Source organism: Myotis nattereri, assembly GCF_964212035.1.
Source record: "Myotis nattereri genome assembly, chromosome: 11".
Classification (NCBI taxonomy): domain Eukaryota; kingdom Metazoa; phylum Chordata; class Mammalia; order Chiroptera; family Vespertilionidae; genus Myotis; species Myotis nattereri.
This window is the reverse complement of record NC_138086.1, coordinates 16,072,782-16,093,356: the sequence shown is the minus strand read 5'-3', so window position 1 is coordinate 16,093,356 and position 20,575 is coordinate 16,072,782. Positions and strand designations below refer to the sequence as shown.

Below are 20,575 nucleotides of genomic sequence, written 5' to 3'. Positions count from 1 at the left end.
ACATAACATAGAAAATGTCTGAAGTACATGTATTTAAAATAGTGCCGCCATTATTACTTCTCAAATAAAGCTTCCATTTCCTAATGGGTCTTTAAAAATTGCTCTTTATTCTTTTCTGTGCAAATGGAGGAGGGGGGAATAAGACATGGACATTAAGAGCACTGGCTTTGAAATGCAAAAGTCTATGCTTTGACACCCAGCTGTGTGATCTTGGGAAGTAGCCTAACCTCCCTGGACCCTAGCAGCCTCCTTCCTTGGAAACTACAGAAAGGGTTGCTGTGAGCATTTTTTGTTGTTCTGCATATAAAACAGCTAGCACAGTACCAACCTCATATTTAAAAGTTTGTAATGGATAATTACTCCGTTTGTTTTGATGATGATGATGACAGGAAAATATTATTGACACAGGAAGTATTTTCATTTATTGGGAGGAATCATTTTAGAAGGAGCTGTTACCTTCAGGCTTGACTGCAGCGAAGTTGCCATTTATTCCCAACAATTTAGACACAGAACACCACTTCATATACCTAATATTCAGAATAAAAACATGTAAATAAGAGCAATTCCACAGCATTAAATGTTGTGTTTAATCTGTCAGATATGTACCTAATTTAGTAATAAACTCAGCAAAATGATGACCCTTCCCTGTGTATAATGGTCTGTATCTTGGTGAAGATCGACATAAGTGACGCTCCCTTGATTTACCTTCCTTGCTTTTCATTGCCCGAAGCCCTGACTCCACTCCAGGTAGGCAGTTGCCCCAGGGAAGTTCTCAGTGACAGGACCATGTGGCACTGTCAGAGAGCAAAGCCAAGGGGCATGTCAGTGATCAGAACGAGTTCTTTGCTGTTTTCTATCAAGTTTGCATAAGTATGTTTAGTGAAATAACCACCTGCAACTTTGTGGAATGTGTTTTTATTGCTATATATTAGATAGCATAATGGAGCTATGGTTTTTGTTGGAATGTCAAAATTCCCAGATTGATGAGTAAAATAGAGCTCTCCGGCTGAACTTTTGGCATCATTGTCAATATGTATCCATTCATAGGTTGCAGTCTGGGTCTTGTGTTATCGTTTCCTCAATGAGAACTGGCTCTGAAGTAATATGTGAAAAAAAAATCCATTATCAAAGTATAAAACCTTGGAGCTTGCTCATACTTAATTCCTTTATAATTTATAGACCAGACTTTCTTTTCTTCTTCCTAAAAATATTTGAAAGACCAGTATTTTACCATTAGTTTTTCTTTAGTGAACATTCAAATGCATTCTGATGGGGAAAATGTGATGTATTACTCTGATTATGTAGTGAAATAACTGATCTTTCCCTACAGAATAAATTCTAAATCCATAATTGTAAGAAATATTTTCAAAGCATAAATCCTAGCAGCACATGAGTTTCTGAAATAAATTATTTACACTACATTGGAAAAAAATTTGAAACTTAAATGATGCTTTGATATAAATAAAAGGTCTTTATGTCAGTGAGATACAGGCATAGCTTTAAAATTTAATTGCTTTTTATCCTAATTGACTAGTTTACAAGCATCACACACACACACACACACACACACACACACACACACACACATATATATATATATATATATATATATATATACACAATGGAATATCAAATAAAAATCTCATTGGGAAGTTATTTTAAGCATTTGTTTTTCATAGTTCTTGTCTCTACCTATTTTCACAAAAACATTAAAATTAGTAAATTGGAATGAAATGCATAAATCTTTTGGAAATTAAAATAAAATTTTTAGAAAAATGAACTAATGGGGAAGAAATTATTGGTGTTATTAAATGCAAAAAGATTTATTTTGTTGAAATATATAGATGCTGTAATGTATATGAGATTACTATACCTTTTCTCTGTATTAACAAAGACAATTAAAATTTATATTTTCATATTTTTGCAATATACCAGATACTTAAATTGATACAGAATAAATTCTAAATCCATGCCATTAGATATATATTATATTTTATATGCTAATCTTAGTAAAAGAAGATTTCTGTTTCATCCTCATAGCTACTTTTAAAAGTCCTAATGAAAATTCACATTGATTCCATAGGGATATTGGTTAAACACAAAAATCTTGCAACATTGATGGTCTTTTCTCTTTGTATGTTATTATTAAAATACTAGAGGTCCGGTGCACAAATATTTGTGCACTTGGTGGAGGGTCCCTCAGCCCAGCCTGTGCCCTCTCGCAGTCTGGGACCCCTCGGGGGATGACCACCTGCTGGCATAGGCCTGCTCCCTGGGGGATTGGGCCTAAGCTGGCAATCAGACATCCCTCTGGCAGCCCGGCAGCCCTCGGGGGATGTCCACTTGCCAGCGGGGAGCAGACCTAAGCTGCAGTCGGACATCCTTAGCACTGCTGAGGAGGCAAGAGAGGCTCCCACCACCACCACTGTACTGGCAGCCATCAGCCTGGCTTGTGGCTGAGCAGAGCTCCCCATGTGGGAGCGCACTGACCACCAGAGGGCAGCTCCTGCATTGAGCATCTGCCCCCTGGTGGTCAGCGTGTGTCATAGTGACCAGTCATTCCCAGTTGTTCTGCTGTTAGGGTCAGTTTGCATATTACCCTTTTACTATATAGGATAGAGGCCTGGTGCACGGGTGGGGGCCAGCTGGCTTGCCCTGAAGGGTGTCCTGGATCAGGGTGGGGGTCCCACTGGGGTGCCTGGCCAGCCTGGGTAGGGGCTGATGGCTGTTTGCAGCTGGTCACACCCCCTTCAGGGTGGGGGTCCCCACTGGGGTGCCTGGCCAGCCTGGATGAGGGGCTGATGGCTGTTTGCAGCTGGTCACACCCCCTTCAGGGTGGGGGTCCCCACTGGGGTGCCTGGCCAGTCTGGGTGAGGGGCTGAGGGCCGTTTTCAGGCTAGCCTGTGACTGAAGCTCCCAGCTTCGCCTTTTTTTCTTTTCTTTTTTTTATTCTGGGATTTATTTACCTTCTATAATTGAAACTCTGTTGCCTTCACTGGCGCTCCCAGCTCTGAGGCCGCGGCTGGCTGAAAGCAGGTATCTGGGGTTTGTTTAGCTTCTATAATTGAAACTTTGTTGCTTTTTGGAGCTGTTGCTTTCGGAGCTCAGAGCCGGGCCACTGCAGGCGGGGAGCCCTGGCTTCCTTCATCACTGGAGCAAGCAAACCTCCTGCTCACTTCAGCTGCTTGGCTGCCGGCCGCCATCTTTGTTGGCAGTTAATTTGCATATCTCGCTGATTAGCCAATGGGAAGCTTAGCGAAGGTACGATTAATTACCCTTTTTGTCTTTTATTAGATAGGATTTATTTTTATTTATAAGCACATAAATTTAAACAAAAAGAGTGGAACAGTAAACCACTACTTGTATCCAAACAAGATGTCTACATTTCTTTCAACAATTAAAATTAAATCCCTTACTCCACATTAGCTTAATTAAGAAAAGAAGCCGTTAAGACACGTTAGCTTGCATTCAGTATTTTTTAATAATATTTCCATTCAGGGGATATTCATTTAATTGGTCAAATGTTTGATACCGCTACAAAACACTTTTCACTGCCATTCTCAAGGACTAGTCATTGTTTTCTGTAGATATGGAAAATATGTATTGTGATCCTTTACCTTGAAGGCTGTCTAAAAGAGAATAATTCCATTCCATTAATTCCAGGTCAAAATATGAAGCAAATGGCTACACATATCTGCAATAAATTTTCACTATAGACACAAGTAATATGTATACTATAGAGTGCTATGCATTTTTTTTAATTATTTGATTTTTAAGGAAATATATATGTGTGTGCTGATGTAGATATAGATATAAAATATATAAAAGTAGATGTTCTATCAGTATAAATGACTGATTCTGATTGTTTTCCAGGCCTGATGGAATCGGAACAGTTTCAATGGAAGAAAAAGAGAGATTTGAGGAGATAAAAGAGAGACTGTCTTTCCTTTTAGAAAATCAGATAAGCCATTTCAGGTATGTACTCTCTTCATTCATACAAGTATTTGCTTTATTACTTCACTCAACCATCCAATCGCCTACAAACATTTATGACTTTTTGCAACTACGCAACAATTAGTAGCAGCTTCTTCACATGCATCGGTCTGTGGTCTGCTCCTCAGCCTGCCTTTCAGTTTCCACTGCTCATTTAAGCAGGCCCCTCCCCTGCAATGTCTGTCCCAGAGCCCCTCTCACTTGCCTTGTGCATTTCTCCTTCCCGCATGGCCCCTTCACAGTAACTCTGGTGACTGTTCCTCCCTCTCTCTGTGTCACCAGCGTGGAGACTCTCAAGTTCCACCTTCACAGCAGAACCTTGCTCAGTTATTTGGAAAAACTGAAGTCCTATCTGTACTCTGCACTGATCACATGGTTCTGATACACATCTCTTGGGTCGCTTTTTTCTTTTAAATTTACGTTCTGTGAGAACAAGGACCACAGTGCCTAGCACAGTTCCTTGCTCAGAAAATTAAGTATTGATACTACAAAACATTTGCAGAGTGAAAGATAAATATCTTGATAATATTACTTTTCCCTTTGTTATAGTTAGCTCAATAGAACTTAGCGGGTTAAAAACAGAAATATGCCAATATATTTCCTTTTCTATCACTCTTATCATTAGATCCTATAAAATGTTGCCATGTCTACATATTGTGTCTTATAGCATGCCTGTCATTTGGAATCATTCCATGTGAACTTACTGAAAAAATGAGCTCAGTTCATATTCCCCTTTAACCATTTGAAAATACTGTTATTTAACCATTTGAATAGTGTATGCCTAGCTGCTCTGGACCTCAATTTTCGTATTTGTAATATGAAAAGCTTTACCAGCAGTTCTCAACCTGTGGGTCGCAACCCCTTTGGCGGTCGAATGACTCTTTCACAGGGGCCGCCTAAGACCATCCTGCATATCAGATATTTACATTACGATTCATAACAGTAGCAACATTACAGTTATGAAGTAGCAACGAAAATAATTTTATGGTTGGGTCACAACATGAGGAACTGTATTTAAAGGGCCAGCAGGTTGAGAACCACTGCTTTAGACTGTGGTGTTGTTTTTTTTAAATGATCTTGAAGGAAGAAATTCTCAAAGAATACACTGTACATCTGTTCCCCTACATTAGTGATTTCAACTGGGGCTGGTACTATCACCTTAAGGCAAGTGAATGAGGGAGGATTTTCATTGTCACAGTAGCCAGGCACTGGGACAGTCATTGGTTCTGGGTTTAGGAATACAGGGCATGGGACCGTCTCACGCTGGAGAATTGTTTTGCCTAAAAGACCAATAGATTCACATTAGGGAACACTATTCTTGAGAGCACAGTGCAATTCAACTTACAGGGTTAAGACTGAATTCTCTGCTGATTTTTTAAAATAAATGAGATATGAGGAAGGCTTTTGCATTTGCAGAGAATGTTTCTGCATTTGTTAAGAGTGTTGTCTTTTAGGTTGTGTAGGGACCCTTAACTTTGTTGTATGTGTCTCTCAGTCACACATACTTTTCCATTTTTTGACACTGAGGCAGAGATTGTCTGTCATTCAGTTCAATATCTATGTGTTTTGTATTAATGCTTCCCTTTACAAGTAACAGATCCTGCCCTGACCGGTTTTGCTCAGTGGGTAGTGTCGGCCTGCGGACTGAAGGGTCCCAGGTTCAATTCCGATCAAGGGCATGTACCTTGGTTGCGGCCACATCCCCAGTAGGAGGTGTGCAGGAAGCAACTGATCGATGTTTCTCTCTCATCAATGTTTCTCACTCTCTATCCCTCTCTCTTCCTCTCTGTAAAAAATCAATAAAATATATTAAAAAAAAACAACAACAACAAGTAACAGATCCTACCTCAAACTGGTTTAAAAAAATAAATGTATACATCATCACTTGGTCTCAGGTAGGATGAACTTCAAGTCAGGCTGACTTCAGTAGCCATGGCTCTGTTTCTTGGTGATTCTCACATAACTGTCCTCCATCGTGGGGTGGTTTCATCCCCAGATTGGTAGCAAGACCACAGCATTCCTAGGCCTCACATCTCACCTCCATACATGCCATTTTTCAAAGGGAGTAGTGGGGCCATCTTCTTCTGTGATGCTCTCTTAAGACCATGACATTATGTTCGACAATCCTAGCAAATCCTACCCCTCATATCTCATTAGCCCTACGTAGGTCATGAGACAGTCCTGTACCAAACCCATGCCCTAAGTGCCTCAAGCAGTTGCTGAGGAGCATGGGGTCGCCATGATTGATTAGCCCAACTGGGGCCACCCCACCAGGGCAGTTCAATCCCCCTCACCACTACCCAGCAAGTACATGGCTGTCCACATAATTATTCCCCTCTCACAGTTTTGTTCTCTGTTTCTCTTAAATCTATATCTTCTTTTAATAATATCTCTAAAGATACACTTTTTAGCTTTTATTTCCTTAGCACTGAGGGCAAGAACTAAAAGGAATCAGTCTAGACATTTTGAGCTGATTTTTATATTCCCTCTTGATGTTTGTAGAGTTTGTATAAATTTTGCCAGTTCTGTGGGGGTTTTTTTTCCTAGTCCATAAAATATTGAATAACAGGAACTGGGACTAAAATAAAACGAGAAATTTTAGGCATCCACATAGGAAAATATATATATATATATATATATATATATATATATATATATATATATATATATTCCATGAGGATTTTCATAAGGATTCTACCAAATAATCTTTCTTAGTCACTTATGTTAACAGTTAGAAGGAACATAAATTACTTATCAATTCAGGCTAAAGAATTAATCACGGTACTACTATTCATAACTCATATAGAAATTTATTTATTTAGATCCAATTGTATGCCAGAAATGCATTTCAAAGATACAGATAAAATAATAAGGCAAAGTAAATTAAACAACAAATGGGAAACTTCTGGTTAAAGATGGCAGATTGATGCATGTTTGCAAAGCTTTCTCCCAGGACCTAACTAAAATAACAGAACACTATTTTTCAGAAGACAACCCCACAAGGACAGTAAAGTAAACGAGGAAAAGAGTTTTTGGAAGCCAGAAGGATGAATGGTATCTACTTTAGCCACCCAGGAAGAACTGAATCATAAGCCGGCAGAGGGGAAAACAGAGAAGCTATCTGATTTATGTCATACGATCACCAAAGTGTTTTGGAATTGCCCAGATCAAGCCCTTTGCCCTTCTAGAAAATGAGAGTGAAGGACAATTTGTCATAAATGTTCTTAAAACTCAACTTAGATCCCCACATCTCTTTTCCACCTCAGACTGCTCTGTGCTTCCCCTCCCCACCCCACCCCTGGGCAGAGCACTGCAGATTCAGTCTCTGAAGAGGGTCAGGTTAGAGGGCACTTGGACTGGGGTGGAGGAGGGGAGGAAACATCAGGCACAGTTGGAGTTAGGATTATATGCAGACACATGGAGATTAAATAAACGTTTATTCTGAAATCTGAGAACCACAGCCTTCTCCTGCCAGCTCATCCCCTTGACTCCCAAAATGCTGGAGACAGGCAGGTAGGCAGGTTTATACCTCCCTGGCCTGTTTACAAGTGTCTTCCCATTGGAGCCTGTCTAGCCCAAGAGAAAAGACCTAAAACTCTGGACAATAAAGACTTCTCATGGAAACAGCCCAGTCAGATTCCCCTTCAGTGAAGACCATGATCTACATGTACCCAGCTAGGTGCATGTTGCTGCCATTCAGATTTTTAATACGATGCTTTTGAAAATGATCAGAGAGCCAAAGTCGTCAGACATTTGAGGAAAGTATTTACTTTGGAAGATAGAGCCTCAAACAGATAAATACTAAAAAAGCAATTTGGACAAAAAAAAAAAAAACAACAAAAAAAAAACACAAAGATTATATGGGAAGAAGAAAATGGGGGAGGGGGCTGGAATGAATTACTGATATTCTTGGAGAGGTTTGAAAAGATAGAGCATCTGTAAAACAAAAATAAGATGTTGTTAAAAGAAAGGAAAAAACCGTGGAACAAATAGAAGCTCTTACAAATTGTATGCAAATGACACACAAATATATATACACTACTGAAAGAATTGGTTAATGAAACCTTGCGGAAAGTAGGGTTGGGGAGAGGAAAATAGAAATACAGCAAAGATAAGAAAAATATGTGCTTAACAATATCATCATCATAAATAATAGGAATTCCAGAAAGAGTTAAGTCTGAAGGTAGGAAACTTTGAATAAAATCATTCAAAAAGATTTCCAAAATTAAAAGACATGTGCTCAGATTGAAACATTTAGTACCCAGCACAATGGATTAAAATATTTACTCATCAGGGTACATATTCATGAATTTTCAGATTCTTGGTGATAAAAGAGAAGATCCCAAAATACAACGAATCAGAATGTTTTTCAATGTTAGTTTATTCTAGAAATGTTTATTGAGTACGTACTATGTGTCAGGTGGTGAACAACAACAACTAAAAAGATCCTTTGCTTCTGCAGCTTTCATTTTGACCTGAGGGGTGATACTGATGTATCCAGAAAACAGTGCATCAGTGATTTTATAGTTCTGAGGAAAGATTACTTTCAACCCAGAATTCTGTACCAGCAAAAGTCTTGATTAAGGGTAATTGGTAGAGTGATATTTTCAGATATGAAGAACCTCAAAAGATAATGCAACTTACCAAGACAAAGGAAGAAACAAAGAAAAAAGAAGAGTTAAGATTCTTGTAATAGGAAATCAACCTGAGACAGGAAGGGAAGGTTACGGTTAATAGACTCCAAAATGGTGTTGCCCAGCCAGCATGGCTCAGTGGTTGAGCGTCGACCTATGAGCCAGGAGGTCATGATTCGATTCCCAGTCAGGGCACATCCCAGATTGCAGGCTTGATCCCAAGAGTGGGGCATGCAGGAGGTAGTGGATCAATGATTCTTTCTCATCATTGATGTTTTTATCTCTATCATTATCCCTTCCTCTCTGAAATCAATAAAAATAAATTTTTTAAAAAGGCTCCCAAGTGACACCTGAGCTTAGCGAGCAACCAGTTCTCACTGGAATGAGTCAGAAAATTCTTCATTATTTTAACATGTCTGGAGTAGAGTGTGGAATTGTATTAATTAGATTCTATTAGATTTTGGAGTTATATTAGACTAGAGGCCTGGGCATGAAATTCGTGCACTGGAGTGGGGGGTTCCCCCGAGCCTGGCTTGCACCCTCTCACAGTCCGGGACCCCTCAGAGGATGTCCACCTGCCGGCTTAGGCCCAATCACCCTGGGAAGCAGGCCTAAGTCAGCAGGCAGATATCCCTCTTGCCATCCAGGAGCCCTTGCTACTTACCGCCTGCCTGCTCGCTGCTCCTTACTGCTCGGCTCACTGCTCTTTAGTGCTGCTGTGGAGACAGGAAAGACTCCCACCATCGCCACTGCGCTCTCCAGCCATAAACTCAGCTTCTGGCTGGGCAGCACCCCCACTATGGGAGTGTACTGACCACCAGGGGCAGCTCCTGTGTTGAGTGTCTGCCCCTGGTGGTCAGTGCGCATCATAGCGACCGGTTGTTCTGGTTGCTTAGGCTTTTATTATATAGATTAAGTATATACAAACAGGATATTAAAAAAAAGACAAGTATTATAAACAAAATAGTAATCATAGTTAAAATGTTGTCTCCATTACCTAGGACATTTACATAAATAATATAAAGTTACTGAATTTAGATCTACTAGTAAATCCCCCAAAATGATGTCCTTTCTAGTAGGATAGAAAGGACAGGAATTATGTTTAGAGTGGGAGAAAGTGGTCTTAAGGGGGGGGGGGGGGAAGAGCTATGTCCCAAATGAAGTAACAGGGGATGATATTTACCCTCCTAACTGAAACAATTTAAAAAAAATATGTGGGGAAAATGCTTTTTAAGACACTAAACATAAGCAATTAACAGCATTGATCCCTGAGAGCTGGGAAATAAACGAAGTAAGGCCCTGCTTACTGCAGAGAGAGTGTTTACAGGCCATGGCCCAGAGTGGAGGAACCTGGGTGGATCCCAGGGGACATCCTGACTTGAGGCAGGGCTGGGAGTCTAAGGAAGCCAAAGCAGCCAGAGTTTTCAGGCCAGAATTCCAAGGAAGAGAAAGAGTAGAGAGACCTACAGGTATCTGCAGGTCCCCCTGGAGGTTTCTCCCCGGGTATGTGAGAAAACTATCCAAAGTCAGGCAAAGAACTATGTGAAAGGATTTCCCGAAGAACGATGGGAAATCCCCAAAGCTAACACAGAGCTAGTTCCAGTTTCTCCTACCCAGAGTGGGAACCTTCTCATTCATGGGCATCAGGTATAGTACTCACAGCATTTTGCCTCAATAGTGGAAAAAAAATTATCCCTAGAATAAACACTGTCATGGTCTCTCCTAATGCAGATTAAAATAAAGATTCAAATGAATCAAACTGTTTGCAAGGAATTTAACTGCATTCCAAAAGAAAGTTCTGAAATACAGAGTTTTGTATTTAAAGGAATACAAAGGTATTGAGCTATCAAAAAGATAAAATAACAGTGTCTAGCATCCAGTCAAAAATTTCCGGATATACAAAGAAATAGTAAAATATGACTAATGAAGGGAATAAAACCAACCAGCAAAGTGAAAATGACACAGAAGATAAAAATTAATAAACAGGAGTGTTAAAAGAATTATTATTACTCTATATCATATGTTAAGGGCATCTATGGAAAACTTACAACTAACATCATACATAATAGTGAAAGACTGAATGTTTTCCTACTAAGACCGAAAACAAGGCAAGAAACTCTGCTGTTACTACTTCTTTATGAAACTGTACTGATGATGTTCTAGTCAGTACAATGAGGCAGATAAAAGAAAGACATTCAGATTGGAAAAGAAGCAAAACAGCCTTTCTTCACAGATGTTATGATTATCTATGTAGAAATTCCTATAGAAACTACAAAAAAAATAAATGCTGCTCTAATTAATAAGTACGTTTAGAAAAGTTGTAGGAGCTTAAATATACACATACCAGTTTTTTCTGTATGGTAGCAACAAACAAATTGAAATTAAAAACAATGCAATTTACATTAGCAACAAAAATTACTAAATACTTATGGTTCACTTTGACAGAGATGTGTGAAACCTGTACACTGAAAAATACGGTCAGTCTGAAAGAAATGAAGGGAAACCCAAATTGATCTATAGATTCAATGCTACTTCAATCAAAATCCCAAAAAGATTTTGTAGGAATTGGAAACCTGATTCCAAAATTCATAAATGGAAAAATGTTGTTTTGAACTTCATCAACATTAAGAACTTTTGATCTTCCAAAGCCATTTTTAAGTGTATAAAGAGACAAGTCCCAGAATGTGAGAAAATATTTGCACAGTACGTATTCCACAAAAGACTTCTTCCCAAATTACATGCTTTAAACGTGTAGTTCATTGTATGCCAGTTAAATCTTTAAACTTTTTTTTAACTGCTTCTTTTCCATAGTGGGATGTTTAACATCAAGAATTAGAAATATTAGCAGTTAGGTTAAGGATATGACATTTAAATACCAAAAGAATCAGCTTAAAGTTAAAAATATTTTTTCTAGAGTAATTACTTGGGGAATAGGGTAGAACTGACAAAGGTTTTCATAAAAAACCTTTTGGAAGTTTCCTGTTAGATTGTGTACATATATTACTTTGATGAAACTACATACTTACATCTAAAAGTGGCTAAGTAAAAGGAACATCTTAATCATAAGACAGGTCTATGCAGGCTCATTTATCTGAATATTTAATGTACTAAAGTAGGAATGAGGAGGATTTCAATTTATTCCTATTAGGGATTAAACTTGGTTGAATTTTATTTGATAATTTAGGGGTTTTTTTTCCACTTTATGTTGCTTATTATAGAGCTGTCAAAGTGGTAAAAACCCAAAATATTTATCCTGAAAGGCAGGCCAAAATGATTGCCTTTTAAAACTTGTATTGTAAAGATTAATTAAGGTTCTGTGTCGTTATTTTCTGTACTTTATTGATTCAGGATTACTTGTACTCTATAAATGTGTTGAATTATTTACACATCATGGGCAGCTAATGCTAATTCAGAACAAGCCCAGTGGGACCTCAGAGCCCTGCAATGCTAAATGTAATCTGGGGATCAGTAACATTCCATTCATAAAATGCATCACCCACAGGTTAATGGAAATAAACAATAGGCAAGACAATGAGTGGATTATGCAAATACACTGAAAAGATTTAAGCAAGGGGAGGGGACAACAAGAACCCAATTTGTGTTTTATTTAAACTCGGCTTAAGGTTTATGGTATACAAAATGATTAAAGCCACTTTGCTAATTTGCTAATGCTCTAAGAAGCACCACTACACAGGGAAAACTATCAAAATAGATTGGCCGTGGCTTTTTTTGTGTGTAGGAGAGGCTAATAGGGTGCAAAGAGATGAGATTAAGTGAAGGAAACTTTTAACATGAAATGAACAGTATTCTGAAGAAAAATTTGAGTGATTAGATTTACAAGACATTTATTGGCATTTATCTGAGACAAATAAAAGTTGCATGAAACTAAAACTCAGGCTTTATATTCAACTACTGCTTTGTGAGAAATCTTTCTTTTTCTTCTTCATTCAAATTCGGTCCTATAAAACAAATTCAACTTAAAACACAAGTGCTTTTAGGAAAACCTGTTCAAATGATAGTGTGAGAAACGAATTTCATTGTGAATTACGTCTTAGATAATATGTCCACCAAGCCCCCGAATAATGGCCAAGGACGTGGCAATAAGGAAATCTTTTCAAGTTGTTGGTTTGGAGATTTCTAAGCCTGAGTAAGGTGCAGCCTGGGGACAGCCCAGTTGCTGGTAGCACTTGGCCTTGGAGCTGGAGCAGTGGTCTGGGAGGGTTCACCAAAACAAGGAGTCCAAGCAGAAGTGACCTGAAGAGGGGACCCCCCTCCCCGCCCCTTGTAAAGAGCCTGTCATCACCATGTGGCAGTAACTTCTGAGGAGCCCATTGGAGCCTCTGGCCCTGACGTCAGGACATCCACATAGCCTGCCCTTCAGTTGTGGGTGTGTATCAGGGATGCATGCACCTGAAGGACTCCGGTAAATGACTCTCCTGGCATAAGGGTTTTGTGTTTTGTGGGGGGAAGAGGGAGAGTAGGACACCGGTGTGGACAGGCAAATGTGAGGGAAGGGGGGGAGATGGAACCTTGTTTGTCTTAGAAGTTATGTCAGTTGTGTGTTTCCATCTTAAACCACAGGGAGAAAGGGGGGAAGTCGTTTCAATGTTATCATAGAAAAGAAATTATTAGGGAATACTTTTTTTAAAAAAATATTTTTTTATTGATTTCAGAGAGGGAGAGAGAGAGAGAAACATCAGTGATGAGAGAGAATCATTTATCAGCTGCCTCCTGCATGCCCCACACTGGGGATCAAGCCCACAACCCGGGCATGTGCCCTTGACCAGAATTGAACCCGGGGCCCTTCAGTCCACAGACAGACGCTCTATCCACTAAGCCAAACCGGCTAGGCTATTAGGGAATGCTTTTTAAGTATCTCTTTACTCATAGAACCCTGGTGGTTCTTCTCTGATTATTATATTCTTTAGGTACATGTGTCATCAAAACTTTAGAACCTTTTTCATCATAGTTCGTACCCTTATTAAGACATTTAAATCATGGGACTAGGTAAAGGTCGGCATTAAAAGTTTCCTGGATGGGCTGATGCTATTTTAACCACTTGTCATTGTTCTTCTGTCATGCCAGGTAGTAGAAGAGGGGATGATGGTTTAGCAGTTTGGATATTAAAGGTTTGACCTTTGTTCCTCCTTTTGTTTTTGAAGATACTGCTTTCCCTTTGGACGACCTGAGGGAGCCCTGAAAGCCACACTGTCCTTACTTGAAAGGGTATGTTTCAACATTCCTTTACAAATACTGTTCACACTGCCAATTGCCGGTGTCTGAGCTCTTGAACTAGGCAGCCAGCCTCATTCCCCAGGAGTGTGCTCCCCTTTGAGTCCATTGTGTTTCACCAACCTCTCACATTTCCTTGCTATCTTCAAAATTCCCCTATCCCCTGCTGCTTCCTCCCAAAGGCTTTCTGAAGTGCACCTTGGCTTCATATGCTAAGTTGATGGCATTTTTTTTTGGTAATTTTCTATTTTTCCATCCCCCCCCCCCCCCCGGCCTCATGAAATAGGTGTGGTCGTTTTTTTCAGTCAAGTGTAATGAACTGTTTTTCAGACCTCACGGTTATCTCATCATTCCCCCTGACTTGTGTGTACTTCTGCCTTGTGTGTCATCGTCCTCAGACCTAAGCGAGTTTATCATTTAATATTCACCAACATATCATTCTTTTTGTTCTAAAATCATCGCAGAATTTATTTCAGTTCAATCTGTGTGAGGCTCTAGAATTCATGAATTGGAGAAATTGTAAATAGCAAATAAGGTTTCATGCCATGCTGAAAATTTGTCTATTAATGCAAGTATATTCTCCACTCCTGTTTTTGTGATAGATCAGGTTTGAAAGGGAAGTATCATTTTCATCTGTTTGTAAAACTTTTCGTATGCCCATTGGAAGCTAACAGGTAAGTGGGTGCCAGTTCCTATTCCTTATCAGTGTTAAAAGACAGTGTCTATGCCCTAGCTGGTTTGGCTCAGTGGATAGAGCATCGGCCTACGGACCACCAAAGAGTCCCGGGTTTGATTCCAGTCAAGGGCAGGTACCTCGGCTACAGGCTCCACCCCAGCCCAGGCCCTGGTTGGGGCTAGTGCAGGAGGGAGCCAGTCGATGTGTTTCTCTCACATCAATGTTTCTGTCTTTCCCTCGCTGTCTTCCACTCTCCCTAAAAGAAAAGAAAAAGACAATAATATGTAGGAATTATCTATGGCCCATGATTTGAACATTCTGGTGCTGATTAATCAGCTTCAAGCACTTGTTCCTGTCCGTTTTCAGCCCAATGAACTCTAGATTGCATTGTTTATTAGCACCTCTATGAAAACCCCAAAGGGATTTTAGGGATTTAAGGGCTTGGGAGATGAGGGCTAGAACTAGTGGCTACAATGAGGTCTTGCACATATAAATTGGTTTCATCTACGTATCCCTGTCTTATCCTTGATTACTGTGCATTGTGTGAAAGAAATATTCTCGTAGGAATTATCTCTTTAATGAGAATTTTTATAATATTAAGAGCTGCATGCAACCCAAGCTTTTCAAAGGATAGGTCTCATCCTGTTCATTAAGGTACATGGGTAAGATAAAACCCTAAAAGATAGCTTTACTTTGGGAACCGCACCCCATCCTGGGTACCAGCCTCTCTGTGAGCTGGTTGCCATGGCAGAGCTTCCTCCTCCCCTCCCCACCCCCAGCAGGGAAGAGTCAGTGGTTGTAGCGATGCCCTATGCCCTGCACTGACGGGGGGCAGGATGGACAGTGACCTTTATTGCAGTTGTAGTCACTAATCACGTCTCATGCTGAAGTGAGGGAGGAGTGGTAAAAGCCTTATCTTCATTTTCATGTCTCTGCACTTACTGACATCTTAGCAAAATAAAATATAATCTACATGTGAATTCTTGATACTTAGTAAGAAATGTTGCCTGGTTTCAACCCTGGACTCACCTCATTCTAACTTTAACAGCTACTTATTTCCATTATTTAAAAGGTTGTTACCATGGTAAGGCCTAGTGGTAAAGTGTATGATTCTGCCTATGGTACAAAATTAATCTGAAATTCAAATTTCAGTAATAATCACATAAAAATAATAGCGCATGCTAGTGCTTGTGCATTTTTTTTACTATAAGTAGAAGAATTTTTCTGACTATAAAGAGTCTTATGTTCAGTTCAAAATAAAATGCAAATATGTGTCTGTTTTAAAGATTACTACTATGAGCGTATGATGAATAAATGAAGTTGATGGCGAGGAGGCTTTCAAATGATGGAGTTGGTTGTTTTCAAAAGGAAACTTTGCCTAACAAAATTAAAATATGTTGTCAGGATCACCAGTGCTAGAATCACTGAATACATTTGAGATTATAAGATCCTTAGTGCCAAGACTTATGGAAAGAGAGAGAAATAATGAAGCCGGAAATGGGTGTTTTCATGTTCTATCATTATTTCTTCCCCAATAAAAGACTAATAGGATAGTTAGAACCCTTAAGTATTGTCGTCTTTATAGTAGCATTTTGCTATACAGTGGGGCCTTGACTTACGAGTTTAATTTGTTCCGTGACGGAGCTCGTAACTCAAATTACTCATATGTCAAATCCTAAAGTGAACGGGTGAGACACGTGATGCTGGGCTGATGTTGTGGCATTCACTGTGATGTTCGCTGCGCCAACTAGCGGTGGGGTATCTGAAGCTGGCTCGTAACCCGAATTTTAGCCCGCAAGTCAAAGCAAAAAATCGGCCAAGAGATAGCTCGTATCTCGAAAAACTCGTTAGTCGGGACACTCGTAAGCCAAGGCCCCACTGTATATCATTTGAATGTAAGCAAATCAGGATAAAGCCATTAACTTTATGAAAAATAGAGTTTGATTAATAGTGTAATCAAAACTGACTGTGAGTGGTTTTATCACTAGGAAAGTTTTCAGGAAACTTACCAGTCATTAAATGAGTGTTTAAATACATTATATTTTCAATTATGGGTATAACTGTATTTCCCCCTTACCAAGAGTAATATTTTTAAAGGGAAAAATCCAAAAACACAATTTCGGAACCCAACAGAAAATAATCAGTTTTTTTTCTAAATTAGAAAGTTTCCATGTCTTTTAACACTTGATACTACATTTCACTGAGACGAAGACGTTTTCTCCCTCGTGAGCAGATCATGGTAACTAAAGTTTAATTAGTGAAAGCGGTGGTCTTGATTTTTATAGAGCACAAAAGAAAGATGCTGCTTCTTAATGGAGTTCTGTTACTGTTTTTCTCTATGTTGCTCAAAACACTTAAAGCTTTGAAATTAAGAGATACGGAAGCCAAACTTTGTTTATTGCTTGTCCCAGCGATGGTAATCCTGATCTGAAACAGCTGCTCTCATGGTGTCCTGGGTCCCTGGGGGAAGAATGACAGTCACACTGAATGGTGGCTTGGCCTGTGGGAGGTTTTGATGTGCACAAATGAGGCTTCGACAGGAGGAGCCGAGATTAGAGGATTACTTCCCAGTTGTGAAGTGCGGACTAATTACCTCCCCCAGTGTTACCTGGGACCCCTCCTACTAATTAATAGTCAGGTCTAGAACAATTTGTATAATTTGTTTTTAGAATTTTATGCAATCTATCTCTCTCTCTTCCTCCCTCCTTCCCTCCCTCCCTCTAGGTTTTAATGAAAGATATTGCCACTCCCATACCAGCAGAAGAGGTGAAAAAAGTGGTCAGAAAATGTCTGGAGAAAGCCGCCTTGATCAATTACACTAGACTCACAGAATATGCCAAAATAGAAGGTCAGTGCAGTGAGCAATTGCCGAAGTGGCAGCAAGAGCCAACAGTGCCTATTAACTGAATTTTCTGTGAGAAGCCCTTTCCTTTTCTGAACAAACCTGTGCCCTGGCAAAGGGAAATGTCTCATTAAAATCTCAGCTGGTGAACTGAAGAGCTTTTTCCTATTCATTGCTTTAATATGCCTCCTGGGACTCTGCTTGAATGAAAGACCCAGGATTCGTGCTTAAGTTGTCCTTTGTTCTTATTTTGAGTTTGCAAGAAACCAAGAGGTGTTTTCATGGGTTGTGTTTTTTGGCATTACTGTAAGTATGTCTAACATTTAAACTATGGATAGTGTATTCTTTCCTGATCAGTAACAGTGTAGTATTACATAATTTTATTTTCTATTCAGCAGTATCATTCATGGAAAGGGGGAAACTTGTTGATTATCATGAGGGCTGAAATAAATGGATAGAATTACTTGTAACTTTTAATTGCTTTCAGTATATTGATGCGTTGGAAGATTAGATCTCTTGAGAGGACTGTGCATTTTTTTTCTCTTTTTTCAGGTTTTATTCATTGAGGAAATGGTCATTTAAGATGTTTAGAAATAAGTAGGTTGAAATTTGTGGTAAAGTCACACAAGCAGTTTCTACTCAACAGTCCTTTGATTGATATAATTAAAAGTAAAAGAAAGGACCCTAAATTTTCTACTCTAATCATAAAACTAGCTTGTTCAACACATGTATCATTTACTTGGGGAGAAAAAAGTTTGCAGTGTCAAATATTTATGTCTAAATATAAAAAGTAGATCGTTAGAAAAAACTTAGTCACTTTTAATATAAAATTTTACATAATGAATTTTAAATGTATGAATTAGATGCTGTTATAATAGTTTCATCAAAATGGTGACAATGAAAAAAAGATGACTATAATTGGCTGTGTTATATCCTTTTTTCTCTCCAAATCTGATCAAGCTTTCTAACAAGCATGTGATAACCAACCTCCTGAGTGATTAACAAAAAAGCCATCCCATCACTATAGCAACCAATATTATATCACGAGAGTAACAACATGAAACCTCCTTAGTTACCAGTTTAACATCATTAATTATGATATCATGTTGTGTTAAAGCACAAGCAATGAATATTAGATCATGTGGGGAAAGTAGAAGATAAACAGATTGGTTTTCACATTTTGAATACGCATTCAGTTTTCATGTTTTGGGAATAATGGGAGTTGCGTACACGGATTGAAAGAATTAATATAAAAGTAGACATATTAAAACCTTTCAAATCTGGCAATGAGAAAAGTGTGGACAACCTGAATAAATACAGTATTGCTTTATCTAAGTATTATGAATCCTATCAAAAAAACGATGAAAATCTTTTTTAAAATTTATCTTTATTGTTGAAAGTTTTATAGATGTCCCACTTTTCCCGCCCCTCCACCTCACACCTGCACCCCCAGGCCTTCACCACACTATTGTCTGTCCCCAACACACACACACACACACACACACACACACACACACACCCGCCTTCCCTCTGAGATTTGGCAGTCTGTTCCATGCTTCTTTGTCTCTGGATCTATTTTATTATTTTTGTTCATTGTTTTGACTATTACCTAATACTTTTTGGAACTCACCCTCTCCTATCTGAGAATATTCTAGAAAATTGATCCTAGAAATCTAGTCAGGTAGGGCTACAGAGCAGTCACCTTTTTCAAAAAACAAAAGGCATGCTTATTTGATGAGAAAAACTTCTATGCTTTTTAATACCTTTCTCCCCTCTTTTTTTGTATCTTAAAAAATAAAGAGCTTTTCTTTCATGTTTAGGATCAGACTAAGAACAAAGTCAAATTTAAGTTAGTAGGAAGTGGGCTACTTTTCTTTGCTGGATTGGCCTACTATATTATGTGAGCAGCATGGGTAGAGTTTGATTTTCTCCTAAATTGTCTTTTCTTATGTTCTAGGCCCAGCAGAAAAGGAGACAGGTAATTGATGCTTGTGCATGCATGTGTTATTTCTAACGTGATGCTGTTGTGTTTTGGTATTATGAATAGCTCTTTCCTTTTCAGGACTCCTATTGGATCACTTTAAGATGGTGAAGAAAACTTTGATTTTATCGGAACTATTGCTAATGCGTTGTAGGGAAAAGTATAGGCCATTTATCTCTGTAAAAGTTCAGCACTGGTTTCTGATATGAATTCAAAGCAAAATACCTGAGGCTGTGTTAATGTTATGCATTATTTTTTAAGCATAGACGCTAATCTTCTGTGGAAGCGGTTGCCAGCATTTGAAGGGCTCTTTCAGCTAGAAAAGAGGCCCATCTCTCCTTTATCACTCCTGAGAAATAACAGAGGGAAAAGCACCGATGCTGTTAAGTGAAAAATAAGCAGCTCTTAACTTTGGAAGTTGTTAATCATAGGAAGGAGCAGAGGCTATGAAATCCCATCTCAAGAAATTTCTGGGAAAGAGTCTCTCTATTTTGAAAGGTTTTGTTACTTTTTTCTAGTGTCACTTATCACAGTTGTAACTTTTTTATGTTTGAATATTTTTATTTATTGACTCAGAGAGATAGAGAGAGGAAGGGAGAAATAGAGAGAGAGAGGAAGGGAGAAACAGAGAGAGGGGGGAGGGAGAGAAACATCGATTTGTTGTTCCACTTGTTTATGCATTAATTGGCTGATTCTTGTATGTGCCCTGACTGCGTTCGAACCCACAACCTTGACGCATCAGGACAACACTCCAACCAACTGTGCTATTCAGCCAGGGCTGTAATTATTTTAATTACGTTTGCTGTTATCTATTTATCCTACCTATCTCCTCTTCAGCCTCATGAAGGCATAATCCCAACTGAACTTGTTTTCCAAAGTCACTGTTGTATTCCCAGCATCCAGACCTATGCCACTGACATGAAGCAGGTACTTAATACTTTGGAAAGAGACAAGAAGTAAGTTTCACCAGAAAACAGTGGAGAAAGAGAAGAGCGATGAATGAACCTTTCCAGCCCCAGTTTGCTTATCTGCGTCAAATTTTGCACGCAGTGTTATAGACAAGTTTGCTTGGGTTGTTTTTAACTGAAGTCTCCTATTAAGGGCTTTGTTTCTTTCTCTTTTTTCCCCCCTACATTTTTCTATATATTTCTTTCTAAAGTATTTGACCCCTGAGAGAGTCAGGAATAAAACACTCAGAGCCAGGAAAAGGGCAGAGA

General features: G+C 39.0%; 1 protein-coding gene across 3 annotated transcripts in view; it reads left to right on the top strand.

Annotated features, from left to right (window-relative positions):
- Nucleotides 1-20,575, top strand: part of CADPS2 (calcium dependent secretion activator 2) — a 480,839-nt gene that overhangs the window by 359,723 nt on the left and 100,541 nt on the right. For 2 of the 3 annotated variants that reach the window (XM_081101755.1, XM_081101754.1), the window contains exons 14-17: nucleotides 3,874-3,975; nucleotides 13,790-13,853; nucleotides 17,260-17,383; nucleotides 19,335-19,355. In XM_081101755.1, coding sequence (XP_080957881.1) covers nucleotides 3,874-3,975; nucleotides 13,790-13,853; nucleotides 17,260-17,383; nucleotides 19,335-19,355 — 311 coding nt within the window. The remainder of the gene's footprint in view (nucleotides 1-3,873; nucleotides 3,976-13,789; nucleotides 13,854-17,259; nucleotides 17,384-19,334; nucleotides 19,356-20,575) is intronic. The other variant, XM_081101756.1, reaches the window with a different exon arrangement.